This window comes from Chinchilla lanigera, unplaced genomic scaffold (genome assembly GCF_000276665.1).
Source record: "Chinchilla lanigera isolate Chin_1 unplaced genomic scaffold, ChiLan1.0 scaffold00063, whole genome shotgun sequence".
Taxonomy (NCBI): Eukaryota; Metazoa; Chordata; class Mammalia; order Rodentia; family Chinchillidae; genus Chinchilla; species Chinchilla lanigera.
Window position 1 is genome coordinate 2,736,967 of NW_004955464.1, and position 19,309 is coordinate 2,756,275.

The 19,309-nt window shown below is 41.3% G+C and overlaps 1 protein-coding gene across 1 annotated transcript in view; it reads left to right on the plus strand.

Annotated features, from left to right (window-relative positions):
* The first annotated feature begins 17,688 nt into the window (after window positions 1–17,688).
* The window catches only part of C8b (complement component 8, beta polypeptide), a 41,769-nt gene continuing 40,148 nt past the window's right edge, over window positions 17,689–19,309 (plus strand). The window contains 2 exon segments of the mRNA XM_013521573.1: window positions 17,689–17,704; window positions 17,707–17,776. Coding sequence (XP_013377027.1) covers window positions 17,689–17,704; window positions 17,707–17,776 — 86 coding nt within the window.

Below are 19,309 nucleotides of genomic sequence, written 5' to 3' on the forward strand. Positions count from 1 at the left end.
AAATGACAAAATGAAGTAGCAAAATGCAATCTCAGACCTCCACCACACCCAGAACAAACCCAGGAGATACTGACATAAAAGAGCTTGGAGGGGCTGGGGATTTAGCTCAGCGGCAAAGCGCCTGCCTGGCAAGCTCAAGGTCGTGAGCTCAGTTCCCAGTACTGGAGAAAAACCTAAAAGAGCTTGGAAGTCAAACACCCGAAATTTCTGAAATGATAGCAACTGAAGTAAAGAAACAATTCCATCAAGCTATACAAGAAATAAGATAAAAAATAATCTCTCAGGTAAAAATTGAAATGACAACAATAACGAAAGAATTGCTCAGCACATATAAGAAGATATAAATTTTAAAAAGAGGATCATAGAAAATGATGGCAACATTGCATGAACAATATAGGAAAGAATTAGAATGCATGAAACAGATTCAAACAGATATCCAGGAAATTAAAAATTCCATTGAAAGCTGGCAAAACCAGTTGAACAATGCTGAAGAGGGACTTTCAGACCTTGAAGACAGCATTGCAGCTAACAATCGCAAAATGAAGGATCTTTTAAAAATAACAAGGAACCAAGAAACAAACAACAGCTGCAAGATTATTCAAAGGAAAAATAATGTAAGAGTAATAGGTGTCAACAAAACAGCAGGCATCAACACAAGTGACATAGAAGCACTATTTGCAGAAGTAATAGCAGATAATTTCCCAAGCATGGAAAAAGTATCTGACATATAGTTAAGTGAGACACATAGAAATCCAATTAGCCATAACCAAAATAAATCTACATCCAGACATATAATAATCAAGATCTCAGAAATTCAGCAAAAGAACAGAATATTAAAAGCTGTTAGAGAAAAACAAATTGATCACCTACAAAGGAAAGCCCATCAGAATCACGGCAGATTTCCCAACACAAATCATCAAGTCAAGAAGAGCTTGGAGTGAAGTATTTCAGGTCCTGAAAGAAAACATCTTCCAACTCAGATTGATCTGCACTGCAAAACTATCCTTCAAAATTAATGGAGAAATAAAATATTTTCATCACAAAGAACAACTGAAGAAATTCATGAGCACAAAACTAACACTACGAAGAATACTACAAGATAGTCTAGAAAGAGGTATAAAATGAACACAATTTCAAGCACAATAATAGCAACAGCAAGCGATTAAACAGAGGGAAAAATTAGGGAACCAACAGCAGGAAAATGGCATGATAAAGATAAGTCAATACATATCAGTTATAACCATCAATGTAAATGGTCTCAATTCACCAATCAAAAGAAACAGACTGGTAGAGTGGATCAACAAATAAAATCCAACACTATGCTGTATATACGAAACACATTTAATTCAAAAGGAAATGTATAGACTGAAGGTCAAAGGATGGAAAACAATACTCCATACAACAGGAACCCAGAATAAATCAGGGGTAGCTATTTTGTTTGCAAACAATGTGAACGTCAGTGATCAAAAGTGATAATGAAGGTCACTACATACTCATTAGGGAGAAAATGCAAGAGGAAGAGATAACAATCATAAATATCTATGCACCAAATACAGGAGCACCCAACCATATCAGACAAATTTTAACAGACATGAAAAATCAAATAAGCAATAACACAGTCATAACAGGGAACTTTATGATAGTCACAAAGAGCTAGAACAACTTGAAAAAAAAAATCAGCAAAGAAATAACAGAACTCAACCAAACTTGTGAACAGATGGACTTAGGAGAACTTTACAGAGTGTTCCACCCAACAACATCAGAATACATATTCTTTCAGCTGCACATGGACATTCTCTAAAATAGACCATATACTAGCACACAGAACACACTTAAGTAAATGCAAAGGAATTTAAATTATCTCATGCATACTATCAGACCATAGTGCAATGAAGTTGGAAATTAATGAGAAAAGAAATTGCAAAAACTCCATAAATACATGGAAATTAAATAACACCCTCCTGAAAAACCAATGGGTCACAGAAGAAATTAAAGAAGAAATTAAACAGTATATACAGTCAAACAAAAATGCAGATACAACTTACAGGCACCTATTGGACATGAATGAAAGCACTCCTCAGAAGGAAATTTATAGTAGTGAATTCCCACATCTGGAAAACAGAACAAGCACAAATAAACAACCTTATGCTGCACTTCATGCTTCTAAAAAAAGAAGAGCAAGTCGAGCCCAAAGCACAAAGAAGATCAGAGCAGAAATTAACACAGTGGAGACCAAGAAAACAATACAAAGAATTAATGAATCAAAGAGTTGGTTCTTTGAAAGAATATATAAAATTCACAAACCCCTAGCCAACCTTATCAAAGAAGGAAAGAAAAAACTCAAATTCATGCAGTAAGGAATAAAAAGGATGAAATCACTACAGTTCCTGTAAAAATTCAGAAGATCATCAGTACCTACCTTGAAAGTCTTTACTCTCATAGGATGGAAAACACAGAGGAAACGCACAGATTCCTAGATACATATGAATTACCAAAGCTGAATGAACAAGGTGTAAAGATCCTGGATAACTCAATATCAGCCAATGAAATTGAAAATGTAATAAAAATTTATCAACAAAAAAAAAGCCCAGGTGCTTATGTATTCACAGATGAATTGTACAAGAATTTTAGAGAAGATTTAATGCCAATTCTTCTCAAACTCTTTAATGAAATTGAAAGGGCAGCAATTCTCCCTAAATAATTCCAGGAGGCAAGTAGTACCCTGATACAAAAACCAGAGAAAGACCCAACCAAAAAAATAGAACTACAAGCCAGTCTCCCTAATGAATATAGATGCAAAAATTCTTAATAAAATACTAGCAAACAGAATGCATCAAATCATCAACAGATTATACATCATAACCAAGTGGGATTCATCGTGGGAATGCAAGGATCATTCAATATACATAAAAGATCAAGTAAACACCAACACAATCATAGTAGGTGTCCTCAATTTCACAAATGCAAAAATAAAGAGAGCAACTAAACTAAAAAAATCAAGGAAATATCAGAGTTAAATCACATGTTTGAACAAATGGCCTTAGTATCTACAGAGTGTTCTACTCTGCTACTACAACAGAATAAATAGTCTTCTCAGCAGTACATGGAACTCTCTCTAAAACAGACTATATTCAGTTCACAAAGCCTGGTTAAATAAGTACAAAATAATCAAAATCTCTCCATGTTTGCTATTACACAATGGTGCATAGAAACTAAAAATCAATGAGAGAAGAAACCACAGAAAATTTATAAACACTTGGAAGCTTAATAACACATTCCTATATACCCTAAGTGTCACAGTAGAAATCAGGTAAGAATTTAAACAGTTTCTAGAATCAGAAGACAATGCCAGTACAACACGCCAGAACCAATGACACACAATGAAAGCAACACTAAGAGTGTAGTTTATTGCATCCCATCCTCACAGTAGGAAAACAAAGTTAACTCAGATAAATAACCTAATGTTGAACCTCAAGATTCTTAGAAAGCAACCACAATCCACACCAAAACCAAATTGAAGGGGGGAAATTATAAAAATCAAAGTAGAAATCAATGACATTAAGTTTTAAAAATACAAAGAACAAACAAATCAAAGAACTGATTCTTTTAAAGAATAGACAAAAAAGTAAATCCTTAGACAAACTTCCCAAAATAAACAGAGAAAAGATTCACATCAATGCAGTTAAAGTTTAAAAGGTAAAATCACAGTCAACATTCCCAAAACTCAGAAAATAGTAATTACTTTGAAAAATTGTATTCCAACAAATTGGAAAATCTTATAGAGATGAACAGATTCCTAGGTTCATACAAATTACCAAAAGCAAACCAAATAGACATGAAATCCAATATCAAGGAATGAAATCAAAGCAGTAATAAAAGATATCAGCTAAGAAAACCCCAGGACCTGCTGGATTCATTGCTGAATTCTAGATTACAGTCAACCCCCAAAATCTATGGGGGTTACATTCTTAGAGCACCTGCACATTGTGAAAAACCGCAAATTTCAGAAATGGTCAGAAAAATGTCTATAAACGCCTATTTTTATAGTTTTATAGTTTAAATATGCTATATCTCTTGAAGTTATATAATTTAATTTAATAAAATACTGTACTAATAAAGCCTTAGAAGTTGCAGGGCATTTTGTTTCCATCTTAGGGATCTTAGGGCCTTAATAACAAAACTAAAAGCACTAGAGAGAGCTACAGTGGTACAGCAACCTGCTATGATGCGGGAATGCAGGTGCATCTGGCCAAGATGGGTTACAGGGCAGCAACCAATCAGCAGCAAGGAGAACTGAATAACGCTCTTGGATTGGCTACCAAAAAAAATTGCGGAGGACATTTTCAGTTTCCATGAAATTGCAGGAATGTCTGCAAAAATGCCGGGCTTTATGCAAACAATTATTAGTTAGGTTCTAAGGAAAGACTCATGAACAACTGGGGCTGTGAATCCTGAACCACGACTTCACGGGGATAGACTGTTCTCAAACTCTGCAATGAAATTGGAAAGGAAGAAGTGTTTCCAAACTCATTTCAGGATTCCAACATCACTCTGATCCCAAAACCAGACAAAAACCTAAGTGAAAAAGAAAACTACAGAATAATGTCTTTAGTGACTATAGATGCAAAAATCCTCAAAATATTGGCGACCAGAATGCAGCAAATCATCAAAAGGATCATACATCATGACCAGGTAGTTTTCATTCCAGGATTGCATGGATAATTTAATATATGCAAATCAATAAATGTAACACACCACATAGATAGAAGCAGGAACAAAAAATACATGGTTATATCAATAGATGCAGAAAAAGCTTTTGACAAAATTCAATAACCATTTAGGATTTTTAAAAACCTGAAGAAAATAGATGTATTAGGACCTTATCACAATATGATAAGAGCCATTTTTGACCAACCAATGGCCAACACCATATTCAATTGATAATTTTTCTTCCAAAATCAAGAACAAGACAAAGATATACACTATCACCACTCCTGTTCAAAATAGTTCCTCAAAATATTAGCCAGATCAATCAGGCAAGAGAAAGAAATAAAATGGATACATATAGAGAAGGAAGAAGTTAAATTGTAATCATTTGCAAATGATTCTGCAAATGTTCCCTACATGGAAGACCTGAAAATTTCCACCAAAAGAATTCTAGAATAACCAAATTCACCAATGTGGCAGGATATAAAAGCAATACACAAAAATCAATAGCATTCTCATACACCAATAATGAACTCACTGAGAAACAAATTGGAAAAACAATAACATTTACAATAGCATTAAGAAAAAGTAAATATATAGGAATTAACCTAACCAAGGAAGTGAAAGACCTCTACAGTGAAAACTACAATACTGTGAAAAAAGAGATTGAAGAGGACATTAGAAAATGGAAAGATATCACCTGTTCCTGGATAGGTAGAACCAATATTGTCAAAGTGGCCATACTTCTAAAACTGACACTATATAGACTTAACACAATCCCAATCAAAATACCTACAGCAAACCTCACAAAAGTAGAGAAAAACAATTCTAAAGTTCATATGGGACCAGAAGAGACTTAGAGTAATAAAAACAATTTTGGGAAACAAGAGTAAAGAAGGAAGCTTCACCATAACCTGACCCAAAGTTATATAACAAAGCTTGATGCCATGTTATTGGCACAAAAACAGACACTGAGGTCAATGGAATAGAATAGAGGATGCAGAAACAAGCCTAAACACGTTCAGCTACTTTATCTTTGACAAAAGGGCCAGAAGCATAGGTTGGAGGAAAGATAACCTCTTTAGCAAATGAGGCTTGGAAAACAGGCTATCCATAAGCAGAAGACTGAAGATTGGACTCATATCTCTCACCTTGTAGTAAACTAAGATCAAAATGAATCAAAGATATAGATGTTGAAACAAAAACAACCTAATGGAAAATAACACAGTTATAACTCTAGAAGTCATAGGTACTGGCAAGGACTTTGAACAGAACTCCAATAGCATAAGACATAACAACAAAAATCAACAAATAGGATTGCATCAAGTTAAAAAGCTTCTGCACAAAAAACAATAGAGTGAAGAGACAACTTGCAGAATGGGAAAAATTGTCTACTATTCTTCAGACAAGGACTAATATCTAGAATATATAAAAGACTAAAAACAATTAGACATTGCAAAATAGGGCTGGGGATATAGCTCAGTGGCATAAGGACCTGCCTGGCAAGTGTAACATCATGAGTTCGATCCCTGGTATCACAAAAAAAAAAAAAAAAGACATTGCAAAATAAAAGACCCAGTAAAAAATGGGCAAGTGAAATAAATAGACATTTCTCAGAAGAAGTACAATTAGCCAATAAACATATGAAAAATGTTCAGCACCTCTGTCCATTAGAGAAATGCAAATTAAAACAATACTGGGATTTCATCTTATGCCAGAAAGGATGGCAGTCATCAAGAAATCAAATAATAACAAATGTTAGGATGGCTTCAGTGAAAAAGAAACCATTGCTCATTGTTGGGGAGAATATAAAGTACTATAACTATTATGTAAGTCAGTATGGATATTTCTCACCAAACTAAGAGTAGAAATTCCACTTGACCTAGATATTTCCCTTAGAGATATCTTCCAGAAAAAATTAGACATCATATAACAGTAGTACATGCATACCTATGTTTATAGCAGCACAGTTGATAATAGTTAAGTCTTGGAAGCAGCTGATATGTCCATCAACAAATGAAGGGATAAAGAAAATGTGGTATCTTTACATAATAAAATACTACTCAGCAATAAAGAAGTATAAATTTGAAATATTTGTAGGAAAATGGATACACCTTGAAAGCATAATGTTAAGTGAAATAAAATAGGCACAAAGCCTAAAGACCATATGTTTCTCTCATTTGAGTAATCCAAAGTACAGCTAAAGAGCAAAATAAAAGATTAATAAAAAGGAAGCAGAAAAACAGATATTTTGCAAATTGGAAGGGGACTAAAGGACATTGAGGGTAGAAACAAAGAAAGGAGACATAAAAAACTTAAGAAGTGTCATACATATGTAGTAACTACCCACAATGAATGTAATGACTTTATGTCATAAGCATGAACCAAAAACAAATAATAAAAATAATGAGGAAAAAGGGATCTAGAGACTGCGATGAATAAAAACATCATGTACTGCAAACAGGCACCAATAAAATAAAACAAGAAAATCTAAGCACTTCCAACACTTCCAAAAAAAAGTAAAAATAAAGTGAGAACGCTGAAGCTTGTGTGAAGGAAGTGGCTTTCTGAAAACCTGAGAGCCTACAAGTGGCAAGGCTGGGAATAAAGGCCCAGACCCTCTGTTTCTCTGGCTCCAGCCCATAATCCTTGTCACTTCTCCATGTGTGGCTGCTTTGAGCTATGGAGAGGACATCCTCCTTAGTGCAGGACCCAGGGATACACAGGGCCTCTGAGGCCCCTTGCTACACTCTGCACACGGATGTCCAGGCCACTGGCTGGAACTGTTCTAGGCGAGAAGACTCCAGGTGTGGCTGCCCACACACAGGTGACCCTTGCACTGCACCCCCATCCTAGGAGAGACCTCCAGCTGCTCACCCAGAGAGCCACTGACTTTCTGTCTTTCACTGGGGTTTTACAAACTGACGAAAGAGATTGAGGTGGGGGTGAGATTCTAATTTCTCTTCAGCACAGAGAATACAAAAGTTTGACATAGAGTCCTCCAGTCAAATCATACCTTTGTTAAAAAATTAATATAATGATTATTTTAATTACAAAAGCTTTCGTGTTCTTTGGGTACCAGGTACTACGAAGGTAGTTTATACACATCATCATTAATCCTTCCTAAATCCCAGAAAGGTAGCTTCAACCATGTTTTGTAGATAAAGACATAAAAGGTGGAATGTCCACCTCTTGCTTCCAAGGTTAGATGGCCACGCCTGGCCTTGTCAGGACTGGAGAGCCTGCCTCCATAGCTCCAGCCCCACATGCAAAGAGCTTGTGACCTCGGGTAATGCAGGTTCCTCATCTGTGACACAGCAGATAATAATCATAATTCAAGTTGTGGAAAGACTCAGAGAATAAATAAATCAAAGTAAATAAAATAACTCCCACCTATCAGGACTGCCATTAGGATTAAATGAGTTGATGCGGGAAAGTGCTTTTTAAATGGTAATACACCATACAAATTTTATCATTATTATTATTTCAAAAAATATGGCTGCCCCCATAAAATAAAACAGTCTGTGGCGTATATTTATGACAACATGCCTCCGAAACAATTTCCATTCTGATGGGTTGCCTCCCAATCTTGTTATTAAAAGGTTAAAGAAAATGAACAATGGAGGATTAAGATTAGATCTTTCACACATGAAACCACAAAATCAATAGAGGCCCTGTAATCTATCTGGTGATATGAAGAAATATACCAAGGTGCCTGGAACGATTACTCAGGGAAATGTCACCCGCTATTGACAAGAAGGCTGGCGAGGCAGTGGTAGCCGAGGCTTGGTGCTGCTCTCCTCAGCCAGCTCCCTCTGGCAAAGACAGACTCCCATTCCGAGGACTCAGGTGGCTCGGGGAGGGAAGTAGGAGCTGGGTGTTTTTCAACTTCCGAAAGTTCTTTAGAATTTCTGTCTCTGCATTTGGGTCAGAGCTGTTTGCAAAAAAATGACAGCGAGGTGGCATCATGGAGTGCGCGTGATTACACCTATTTGTGGTCAATATGAGGGCCTTCTGCAGCCTGCTATTACCATCCTTATGCTAGGATGGTCATTATCACTGTCGTTGGAAATTATTGAGTATTTAGAGGACGCCAGCTATCTTCATGGACACCTGTGTGATTTGAAGGCCAAGGCTGAGAACACAAAGCAGTGAATTCCGTGCCCAGGATTTATACTTCCCACCCTTCTGGAAAAGGATGCTTGGAGATCAGAGGAAGGCCGAGTTCTGGTGAGTGTACCACTCAGGATTTTAGGCTCAAATTCTTCAATTTGGCTGAATGTCAGATTCAAGTCGGGTTCCAGGGTACCCTAGATAGATTCTGCATCTGTGTGACCTTCTTTCCACAATCCTGGAAGTGCACTGGGCATTGTAAATGACAATAATGACAACAGTCACAAAGCACCAAGCAGCCTCCATGCACCTACCGTGTGTCGAGCACTGCACAGGAAACTTGCATACAATGTCCCTAATCTTTGTAATCCCCACACTCCATCAGTCCCCCTTATAGAATATTGAAGGCACTGAGGATCAGACAGGCAAAGCAATCTTCCCAGAGTTGCATGCTAATAAATGACAGAACAAAGACTCAAGCTCAGTCTGTTGTCCTCTCAAAAGTACAAATCCCCAAACCAGAAGCAAGGGCTATGGGGAATACAGGGAGAGCAGCTGCCCCTCCAAGACCAGTCAGAGGTCTAAGCCCCAGGTGGTGAGTGTGAGGAGAAGGGCACAGAATGAATGGAGAATCTGAGCAGACACTGGAACAGACTGGAGAGACCTGAGCTAATTCCAAGAGCCTGGGAAAGGAGACCAGACAAACCGCCCGTGCAGAGGAAAAAGACAGACTTATGGGTGATTCAGTGCCCCTGAATGCACTCATGGCCTATTTTCCCAGCCCCAGAGGACACTGACTAGGAGACTAGGGGCTCTCAGAGGCCCAAACATGCATTCTGCGAGCACCTGAACAGAAGCCAGGCTGCAGCCAAGCTCTTCGTTCTTTGAGCCGGATGGTCTTTGAGTAGGTGGTCTTTGAGCCACCAACTAGACAGCAGGTGGTCTCTAGTCACCATCTATTTTCTGGTCTCTAAAGCAGCCCAGGTGATGCTGGCTTGTCCACTTGAGCACTTCAGCTTGTGCCACGTGGATCTGAAATGCCAAGTGCCCCATCTCACAGGCATTGCCATCTTCCTGTGCAGGTAAGAACCAGATTCAAAAGGGCACGCACAGAAATGATATGCTGGTAGGAAGGGGGCCTGCACCCCCTTCTCTCATGTGAATCCCAGGACCACTTCTCCCAGTTCATTGTGCCTCACTCAAGAATCTCAGATCTAGGACCACATTCTAAAGATCAGAAGGAAGTCTTCATCTGGAAAGGGCCACCTCTCTGCCCCACCCATATTGGCTAGAGAAGCTGACTAATAATAGTTATAATAGTGTATTCACTGTGTGCCTAGAATGGTTCTAAACAATTCATGTAGGTGAGCTTATTTAATCCTCACGGAGCTCTGTGAGGTGGGTATGATCGGCCTCATTTTCCAGACAAGAAAGCTACACTTAAATAGCAAATTGAGTAGGTGCAATAACCCTACCGAGCCTAAACATTTAACCAATCATATTGCCCCTCAGGGAGACAGAAAACAGCTATCCCTGGCCCCATATGGAAACTGGCGACAAAGGCTGGGACAAGGGGAGCCCCCGAGTGACTGTATACCCTGACAGTGCAGGTCATTGGCATGGGTCCAGAGAGTGCTGAGTAAGGTATCCAGGTAAACAGAAATGTGCAAAGTAGCATTTTGAATAAAAACCAAAAATGTATTTACATTCATACAACTCCTAAAATATTGTATCTGTAATCAAACCATAAAAGTACTTGGATTGGATGGTTGGTCAATATGGCATGGATGCCTCAGTTTCATCCTTGGCCTTAATTTTGCTGTTCATCAACCATGTGCCGGCAATAACGTCACATGGCCAGGCTTTTTCTTGCCAGCAAATGCTGCCAGTTTGGATACTGGTTACACCTCGGTGGGGATACTGACATCGTCTTCTGAAAAGAGGGCTGCTGTTCTGGCCTAGCTCACTCTGCTCAACAAAATTTCACATCAATGAATAGAGGCAGGAGTGTGTCTGACTTGTTCAGAAAGCTGTGTTAGAGCTGTGTAAACTGGAAATTATTAAATTATCCAGCTCCTCATCAATAATGATATCAAGAGTTAACACTTACTGAAATCCTGCCATAGATGGTACTATGTTAAGCACTTTCACAATTCTGAGCAAAAAGTACCTAGATAAGAGGCCACATACCCATTATGTGATGGAGACAAGTTTATAACCAGACACAGGACTGCAAAGTCTGTTCTCCAAATGTGTACAATGCTAGTCTCACATTTGATTGACTACACATTTAAGCAGACATATATGGAAAAAACTATGCAAACCCCAAACTAAGGTTCTGGCAGCAGATTTGAGGTCTTCCTTAGCAAAGGAATAACCTCTGTTCACGTAGGACTAGCTTCTTGTTTGGATTGCTTGTATAATCTGCTGATCAATCTTCTTATGAGTGTCATACTCTCCTCTCTCATGCTCCATCTCTAGATTATATCACTTCCATGCAGCACCCTTTAATCAAATATCTTGACCTTTGCACCTGCTGTTTCTCGAAGTCCAGGATGAGCTTCGAGTCCTGATCAGAGTTACAGTTACAGACAGGCATGCCTGTCTGGTGAAAAAGCTCTGCCAACCTCTGAAATCCATATTCTGTATCAGCAAAGGCTAAATGAATGTGCTTCAGGCCTCCTGGGAAGAAAGGAGCACTTTTGATTGACTTGCATTAAAAAAAAGTCCCTCACTAAGCAGTGACACTTCCTGGATGTGGTAACTGGTCTTCAAAGATGGTTCCCAACGGGCCATACCACCTGTATGCAGTTTCCTCCTGCAGTGAGTCTGGACTTGCCCTGTGACCTACTTTAACCAATGGAATGTGATAGAAACAAGAAGAGGATACAGGACCTTCTGCTTTTATGCGTTTGGGAGCCCTGAGCTACCATCTATGTCTACTTCCCCTTGGCACAGACCATATAGAAAGGCCTTATGCAGTGGCCCTTAAAGTGGAAAAGGCCCTTAGGAGACCTGAGGCCACAGCCAGCCCTGGGCTGCCCATCTTTGGAGATAAGATAGTCAAAAACCACCTAGGATAATCCTGCTCCCACAGACATCCGACAGAACAGAGATGACCATTCCTCCTGGGCCTGGCCTAGATCTTTGACCTGTGGGATTATGGGTAACATAGCCGATGTTTTAAACCTCTAAGTTTTAGGGTGAGTTCTTATGACATCACAGATAATAGAATCCTTGTGTAGTAGTATATAGCACTAGGAATTTCATCACAATGTAAAATGTTGACTCTTCAACCGTTTCACTCCTTGGTGTGGGGCTTCACAAGCACAGAGGAAATATCCCAAGTTTGCCTATCCCAGCTGCCACATCAGTGAAATCAGAAAAAATATGAGTTTTTGTTTACTGCTACCCAAGCTGTAATTGTAGATATGTACACTTGAATTTATTTCCTCTATGAAACTGGAAGTTCTCTGAGGCAGGCAGCCAAGGAAAATACATATTATTGCATCCTCCCTTTTAGCAGAGGGTCTGGTCCAGGGCATAATGGGCTTTGAAAGATGTATTTTTGAATGTATAAACAACTTGATGAAAGTTCAGACTGGTACGAAGTTCAGAGGAGCAGACACACGCAGATTGAGAAATTGTTTATTTGCTGGGCTAAGAAGTTTGAATTTGATCTTGTAGTGAGTGAATGAACAGATGAACAAAGTGGCTTAAATTTCACCATTTGCCACAGTTAATCCACAAAATCAATGCAACTACCTAATCCATCCAGTGGTGCGAGGTCCCCAAGGTAATTAGCTTCATGGCACTCTGCCAGGTAGAATCTCATTTTCCCTCCTCACGCATTTCTAGCTTTCCTGGAAATATGTGAAATAGAAAATGAGTACTTACATATTTTATTCTTTAGAACTCAAATCAGTTTTACTTACATAAAAAGATTCACAAAGATGTGTTGCTCTTAGTTGAACCTGAGATGCTTCATTGTCAGTGGCAGTGATGTGAATGGATATCATGAGGTCAGTAAAACACTCAAAGAGTGCTGGGAACCATAAACGTGTTCAATAGAAAATATGGGTGCTGGGCCACATAGTGCAGACATGTGTTTGTGTATAGACACTAAGAAATACCGGGTGACATCTGCACCACCCCGCTTCAGGAACCATCAACATTCAGGACCATGCTTCATGGTTAATATCCATCCAAGTTTCCCTTCGTAGGGGCTCCACCGAAGCATGATTTTCATCACTGTCGTGTACACTGTGAGGGCTCGCTAGTTAGCTAGTGCTCAAGAGCCAAGCAGGGTGTCTTCTCCAGAGCCCACATCGTAAGTCCCAAGTCAAATCCAGTCATAACTGACAGGCCCGTTGCAAATGGTGGAGACCAAGCTTCAAAGGCAGCTGTGCCCTAGGTGCTCTAGTCAGCCTTGGAACACAGCGTTGGCCTCTTGTGTCTGCCTGGCTGTCATGGTGCTCAGCAGAATTGTCAGTTCTGATCACATGATCTTGGTGTGCTTCCTTTTTTCCCTTAAATTCTGTGTCTCACACAGTGAGTGCCCTCTGTCTCTTTGTTAGTCTGTTTTGTCTTGCTAGAGCAAAATGTCAGAGGCTGGGTACTTTATAAAATAGAGAGGCTTATTTAACAACTTTGGTGGCTGGGGCATACAAATAACATGGCACTGGAATAGACCCCCAGACTGTGACACAGTATGGCAGAGACATGGAGGGGGAAGTGGAATCTGCAATCAAGATCAAGTGTGGTTCGGGGTGATCTCACTCTATAACAGCTGCTCTCACAACCGCTAATCCACTCCTTGAGAGCAGCCTTCCTCCCTCCAGAGGGTGACTGCTCCATGACCTAACAACCTCCTCCTAGGCACCCCCTTGTAAAGATTCCAGCATCCCACCACCGGCATGCTGGGCCCAGGCTTTCAGGACATGAATCTCAGGGGACACACTCAAGTCACATCTAAACCATAGCACCAGGCCTTCTGCTTACAGCCAGAGACAAATACGTGCCCATACTTTACAGACTGCACACAATAGAAGGAAATTGCACCTCACACAGACACACACAGCCACATAATGTGTGCAGAGATATCAACGCTAGAAGAGTCATAGCTCCTATACCTGCCAACACAGGACAGACAAAGCCTGGGAATCCACAGTGACTCTGTCTGGCACTGCCAGAACTGCGTCGTGAATCTATATTTTCCAACCCCAATCTTTTCCCATGAAGGCTACCATGCTGTGAGGTGGGAATGAAATTATGAAAAAGAACGCATTTTCATTTAAGTCATGCTCAGTGGCACAGAGAAAAATGCTAAAATCTCAAGAGCTTAGCACAATAGCATGGTCTAAGAAGATCTTCTGAAAATAAGACCCAAACAAGGAAAGGAAATGGCTCTAATCTGACTAGATAAATAAGGAAAATTAATGACAGCCCAAAATTAAGGAAGAGTATCTGTCTTCTTTGGCGGGGGGCAAGCAGGACAGCTGCCTATAGACCCCATATTCATATCAGGATCTATTCCCAGCAGAGGGCAGGCCAATTCTGCTCCAGGTGATCATGCAGAATGTAGAAACGCAGCTGCCGTAGGCTGTGCCCTCCTCGATAGCAGGGTCCATGGTCTGCAGTATGAGGACAGACAGGAAAGGAGCAGTTGTAGAATTGCACTTGGAAAGATGCTCTGTGGGCCGGGTATAAAATGACATGGTCACTTCCTCTTATATTCCATCTACCAGACTTTGGTCACAGGGCTGTATATAATTGCAAGGAGAGCTAGGTAATGTGGGACCTAAAAGGAAAGGACGTGGGGTCCACATGCAGCTATTCCCCTTGCTAAGAGGGGAAGCCACACCCCTAAAGCCTAGTGTGATTTCTCACCTCCCAATCTTGATTCCGCTGCCCGTTGTCTAGGAAGTGCTTCATGGCGGCCCTTTCATTTGCTAGTCCTCCTGAACCCTGCCGGCCAGCTCTCTTCTGAGAAGATTTGCCCCACGACCACCACAGACATGATGGGCGCCCAGACTTCACCAAGTCACTGTGCAGCCCTCTGTCCCTATACCTGGCACCTTGTCCCTCAGCAGGCCACCATCCACATCTACATCTTGATACCTGGTCACCTAGCACCACACCTGACGTCTAGTAGACACTCAATAAATGACTGGTGAGGCTTTATCTCCACAAGCCTGCATTTGAAACCAAGGAAATTATTGCTTAGAGGGCTTAAGGGATTTGTCCAGGATGGAAAGGAATAAATGGGAGAAGTGAGATGCTAATCTAAGCCTTTCTGATTCCCCAGACATTTCAGACTGCTCCATATTCCCTTCAACAGGGCAGCAGAACTGGGAAAGAAAGTTGCATTTCACGAGGGAATGTTTGGCTTTGTTTTTACTTCTTTTAAATATCAGGAGCTTTTCAGGAAAGCTATGGACTATTGACATTATCCTCAGTAAAATGCAGGTGCACACACATATATACATACCCCAGATACTGAAGTGGCATTACAGCATATTAATGGTGGTTGTGGTTGCAGACACATAAAATTGTAAATCCTTTGACCCTCATTCTCCCAATATCCTCTGTGGGCCAGCAGGGCTCTTCTCTGTTAGGTGATTCTGAGTGTAGGTTGCCTCCATTGTAAGATGTTATCTCTACTTGCAAATCACCAGCGTGGAAAAAGAGAGAGACAAAAAAGCCACAGTCAACAGCCAGCATGGACTAGATGACAGAAGAAACCCTCAAGCAGGTGAGTAAGGCCATCCACGCGAGACCAGCGGGACCACCTGGCTTAACTAGACCTCCAGTGACTCAAAGAACTATGAGCTCATAAATGATGACTGCTGCAAGCTACTATGTTTGGGGGTTCTTTGTTATGCAACAAAACTAATGAATACAAAAATAGGATCCAGAATGGAATGCTACTGTAGCAAAAAATGTGGGACATTGACTGAGCAGGGGTTGGAAAATCAGTTATCAAAGTTGAAAGACAGCAAACTGTTCATGTGTTCGTAAACCTGGGTATGTAAGAGCAGCTGGACCAGAGGAGTAGTGAAGTGTGAGGCTTTTCCTAGACCTCGACCAGTGCTGACATGCTTTAGAAGCGGAGGGAAACCTCAGAATTTGAAAAAAAACTTGTTAATAGCCACAGATTTGCTACTGACCAGCTGTGAAGCCATAGTGCAAAGGCATGGAAACTGATCCTTATTTTGTAGGTTTATTGTCAAGGTAGACAAGATGATGGCTACGAAGAACAGCTAAAGTGCTGAAATCTGTCCGTGACAAGTACGTGTGTTTGTGTCCCTGCAGCAGAATGAGCAGCACCTGAAAGCACCAGAAGCACTATGAGGTTAGAATTCCAGGAGAACTTTTGGAGCCTGGAAACAAAAAACCCCAGCCAAGTCAATTGGGAAGGCTTTCTTGCCCAAATGGCATTAGTGTATACAACCTAAACTAGTCACCTTGAGCCAGGTGGCACATTTTCCAGGCAGAGGGAACACCAAGTACAAAATCTGGAGGCGAGCACATGATTCACTCAGTGACTGCCCTTTCCAAGGTGAGCAGATGCTGCTGGAGTCAGCATGGATTGTGCCATCTCGAAGGCACATTCTGGTGATATTTTCCTTGAAGGCAGTTTGTTGGTGAGGGACAGCAGGCTAATCTGTGACATATGGAAGGCAGTAAACAGATGAGGTGGGCACCGTCACCCAGGCTCAAATCAAGCAAACTTGACCATGAGACGTGAGGGTTGGCTGCCTTGGCTGTGGCCTTGAGTGTGCGAGAAGTGACAGGCGGGCAGCACAGGTGTTTAATGAGCTCTTCTTGGAATGGCTGTCACTGTGGCTCTTTCCTGTCTTCAGCTAATATTAGACATGAATGTCACCTCTACCTGTACCAGTCATCCTTTCCACTTTGCCTCCCATCCAGGTCAGGGAAGCTGCCTCTGTTTCCCTAAATGTAATGAAATTTTTGTGTGTGTATTTTTATGGTGCATATTTATGCAATGTTTTCATGTTCAGAATCTCACCTGGTTCTCCTAACCCTTTAGTGATGGGTTGACACAGCCCTCCCAATTTCAGTATGCAGAGACAGGATCAGAGACAGTTGGTAAAATATTAGTTGCTTATAGCAAGAGCACACTGTATATCCAGAGTGTTTTGAATGTTTAGACTTATGCAACCTTTCCAGCAACCCTGTGAAGTAGATACTATTACTATCCCTGCTTTACAGATAAGAAATCTTAGTCCCAGAGAGGGTCAGTGATTTACCGGGGGCCACATGGCTAGTGAATTGAAGTAGAATTTGAATTCAGGGAAATGGGTTCTAGAGCCCTTCTGAAAATCACACAGCTGAGAAGAGGCAAAACTGGGATTCAAATCTGGGCCTTTCTAACTACAAACTCTGCATTATACTGAGAAAGAACAACTCACCTGTCTGAGTGCTCAACATATACCTGCGCTATGCTCTTCCCTTACACTAACTTGTTTATCTTCATCATGTTGAGGGTAAGGAGATTGAGGCACGGAAACATCCTGCCTGCAGTTCCAAGTCTAAGGACAAGCAGAGCAATGTTTTTCACACCTTGCCAACTGCCGGTCCCTCTGCTGCTAACCTAAGCCTCGTCTGCAAGAACACAAACCAACGTGCGACTGAGTCTTCCACCACCTTTGCTGGCTGGCAGCGTCACAGTCCCTGCTCCCTTTCCTGTCTGTGCGAAGTTTGCAGGGATTCCAGGCACTGGTGGCCTCCTGTTTTCTTCGCTGAGCTGTTTGCTCTGTGGGAACAGAAGCCAACAGCTACACTGCTTGTGCAGGCTTCTGAGGGGCCCTGGCGTGGCACTGGGCCTCCTTTCACACTGAGAGAATGAAGACAGGGGCGAGGGCTGGAGGGTGCTGGCAGAGGTGTTTCTCCTTGGCCCTGCCCTGGGCTGCCTCAGTTTACCCAGCTCCAGGTAAGTGCTAGTTATAAATGAACCCCTGATCCATCATGTGGCGGGGAACAGAAAGCCACATAATGCTTTGTGTGGCTTGCCTGTGGGACGAGGGACGTCTCTTGCAACTCCCTTCAAATGATTGTGGAAACAAGTGGCTGACTTCAACAAATATTCCCCAAGGAACTGTCATGTTTATATGTGCTTTGTCAGGCTGGAAGATGTGCGTATTTGTTCTGTACTCAAAACAAAGCCTACGTCTGACTCTTTATGCAAAAGAAGTTATATTGTGTAGGAGAAAAAAGAGCCAATTCGTATGAATGGTTTCAATATGTCAGTGACCCACTGCCCCTGCTCAGCAGCCCCAGTCTGGGTTCCAGGTCTCTCTCCTCCTCCTCCTCCTCCTCCTCCTCCTTCTCCTCTTCTTCCTCCTTCTCCTCCTCTTCCCTTTTTCTACCTTTCTTCTTTTTACTCCTCCTCTTCCTCCTTTTTCTCTTCCTTTTCTTCCTCCCCCTTCCTCTTGCCCTCTTCCTCTTCTTTCTTTCTTTCTTTCTTTCTTTCTTTCTTTCTTTCTTTCTTTCTTTCTCTCTCTTTCTTTCTTTCTCTCTCATTCTTTCTTTCTTTTTTCTTTCTTTCCTTCTCCTCCATCTTCTTCCCTCTCTTTCTCCCTCCCCACCATCAAATGTTCATGGCAATGCTAGCTGATTTATTTCATCATTTTTAAGTCCCCAGCAATAAAGTGCAAAACAAGCTAAAGAAAATATCTTAGTGGGGGCTCAAGCTTGGACTCCAGAGAAACGCATGCTGGTGGCTTGGCCATTTGGGGCCCTCCTGGTGCATAAGATGCAGTCACGCTCAGGTGCCCCCCACTTCCTTTTGAATGCTCCTGTGGGAAGGGAGACTGTTAGTGCAGTTCCATATACTTAGGGCAAATCGCCTCATCTAGCACAGACAGCCTCTCGCATACTGTGGGCAGTGCATACATCCAGCCCTTTTCTGAATCCAGATTTAACATTGTGACTTCACCCATGATTCCTCCGTAGCAATCTGAACACAGTGAGGTTTTGCAGGTCAGACAGAAACAGAAGAAAATGTTGAGTAGTTCTGGGAGCAGTAGAGGCTGAAACCTCCTGCACATTAGCTAAAGAAATTGTTTTCATTTTCATTTACTTTGTTATTTAGTCACATTGTGATAGACCTATTGATTATGATCCATTACCACACTGGGCCCCTCCCCCACATTAGCTCCTCCCCATGTCTATTCAAGGGTGATGCTAGTGTTGACAGTCGAACAAAGGAAACTGAGGCTCAGACAGAACTCACTTAACAAACAGCAGGAGCCAGGCTCAAATCCAATTTCTGTTTGGATGGGGGAATGGTAATCTGAGTCCCTGTGTTCTGTCTGCACCTTCTCCCCTCTCTTGGCCAGTGTCCCTGGCATCCAGACATCACACAGATCCTCTGTCTCCGTTGTCTTGAGAGGTTGCTTTAAATTTCTTGTCTGCAGTAGCAAATGACAGAGAGAAGAGAAATCGAAAACCTGCCACCCAGAAG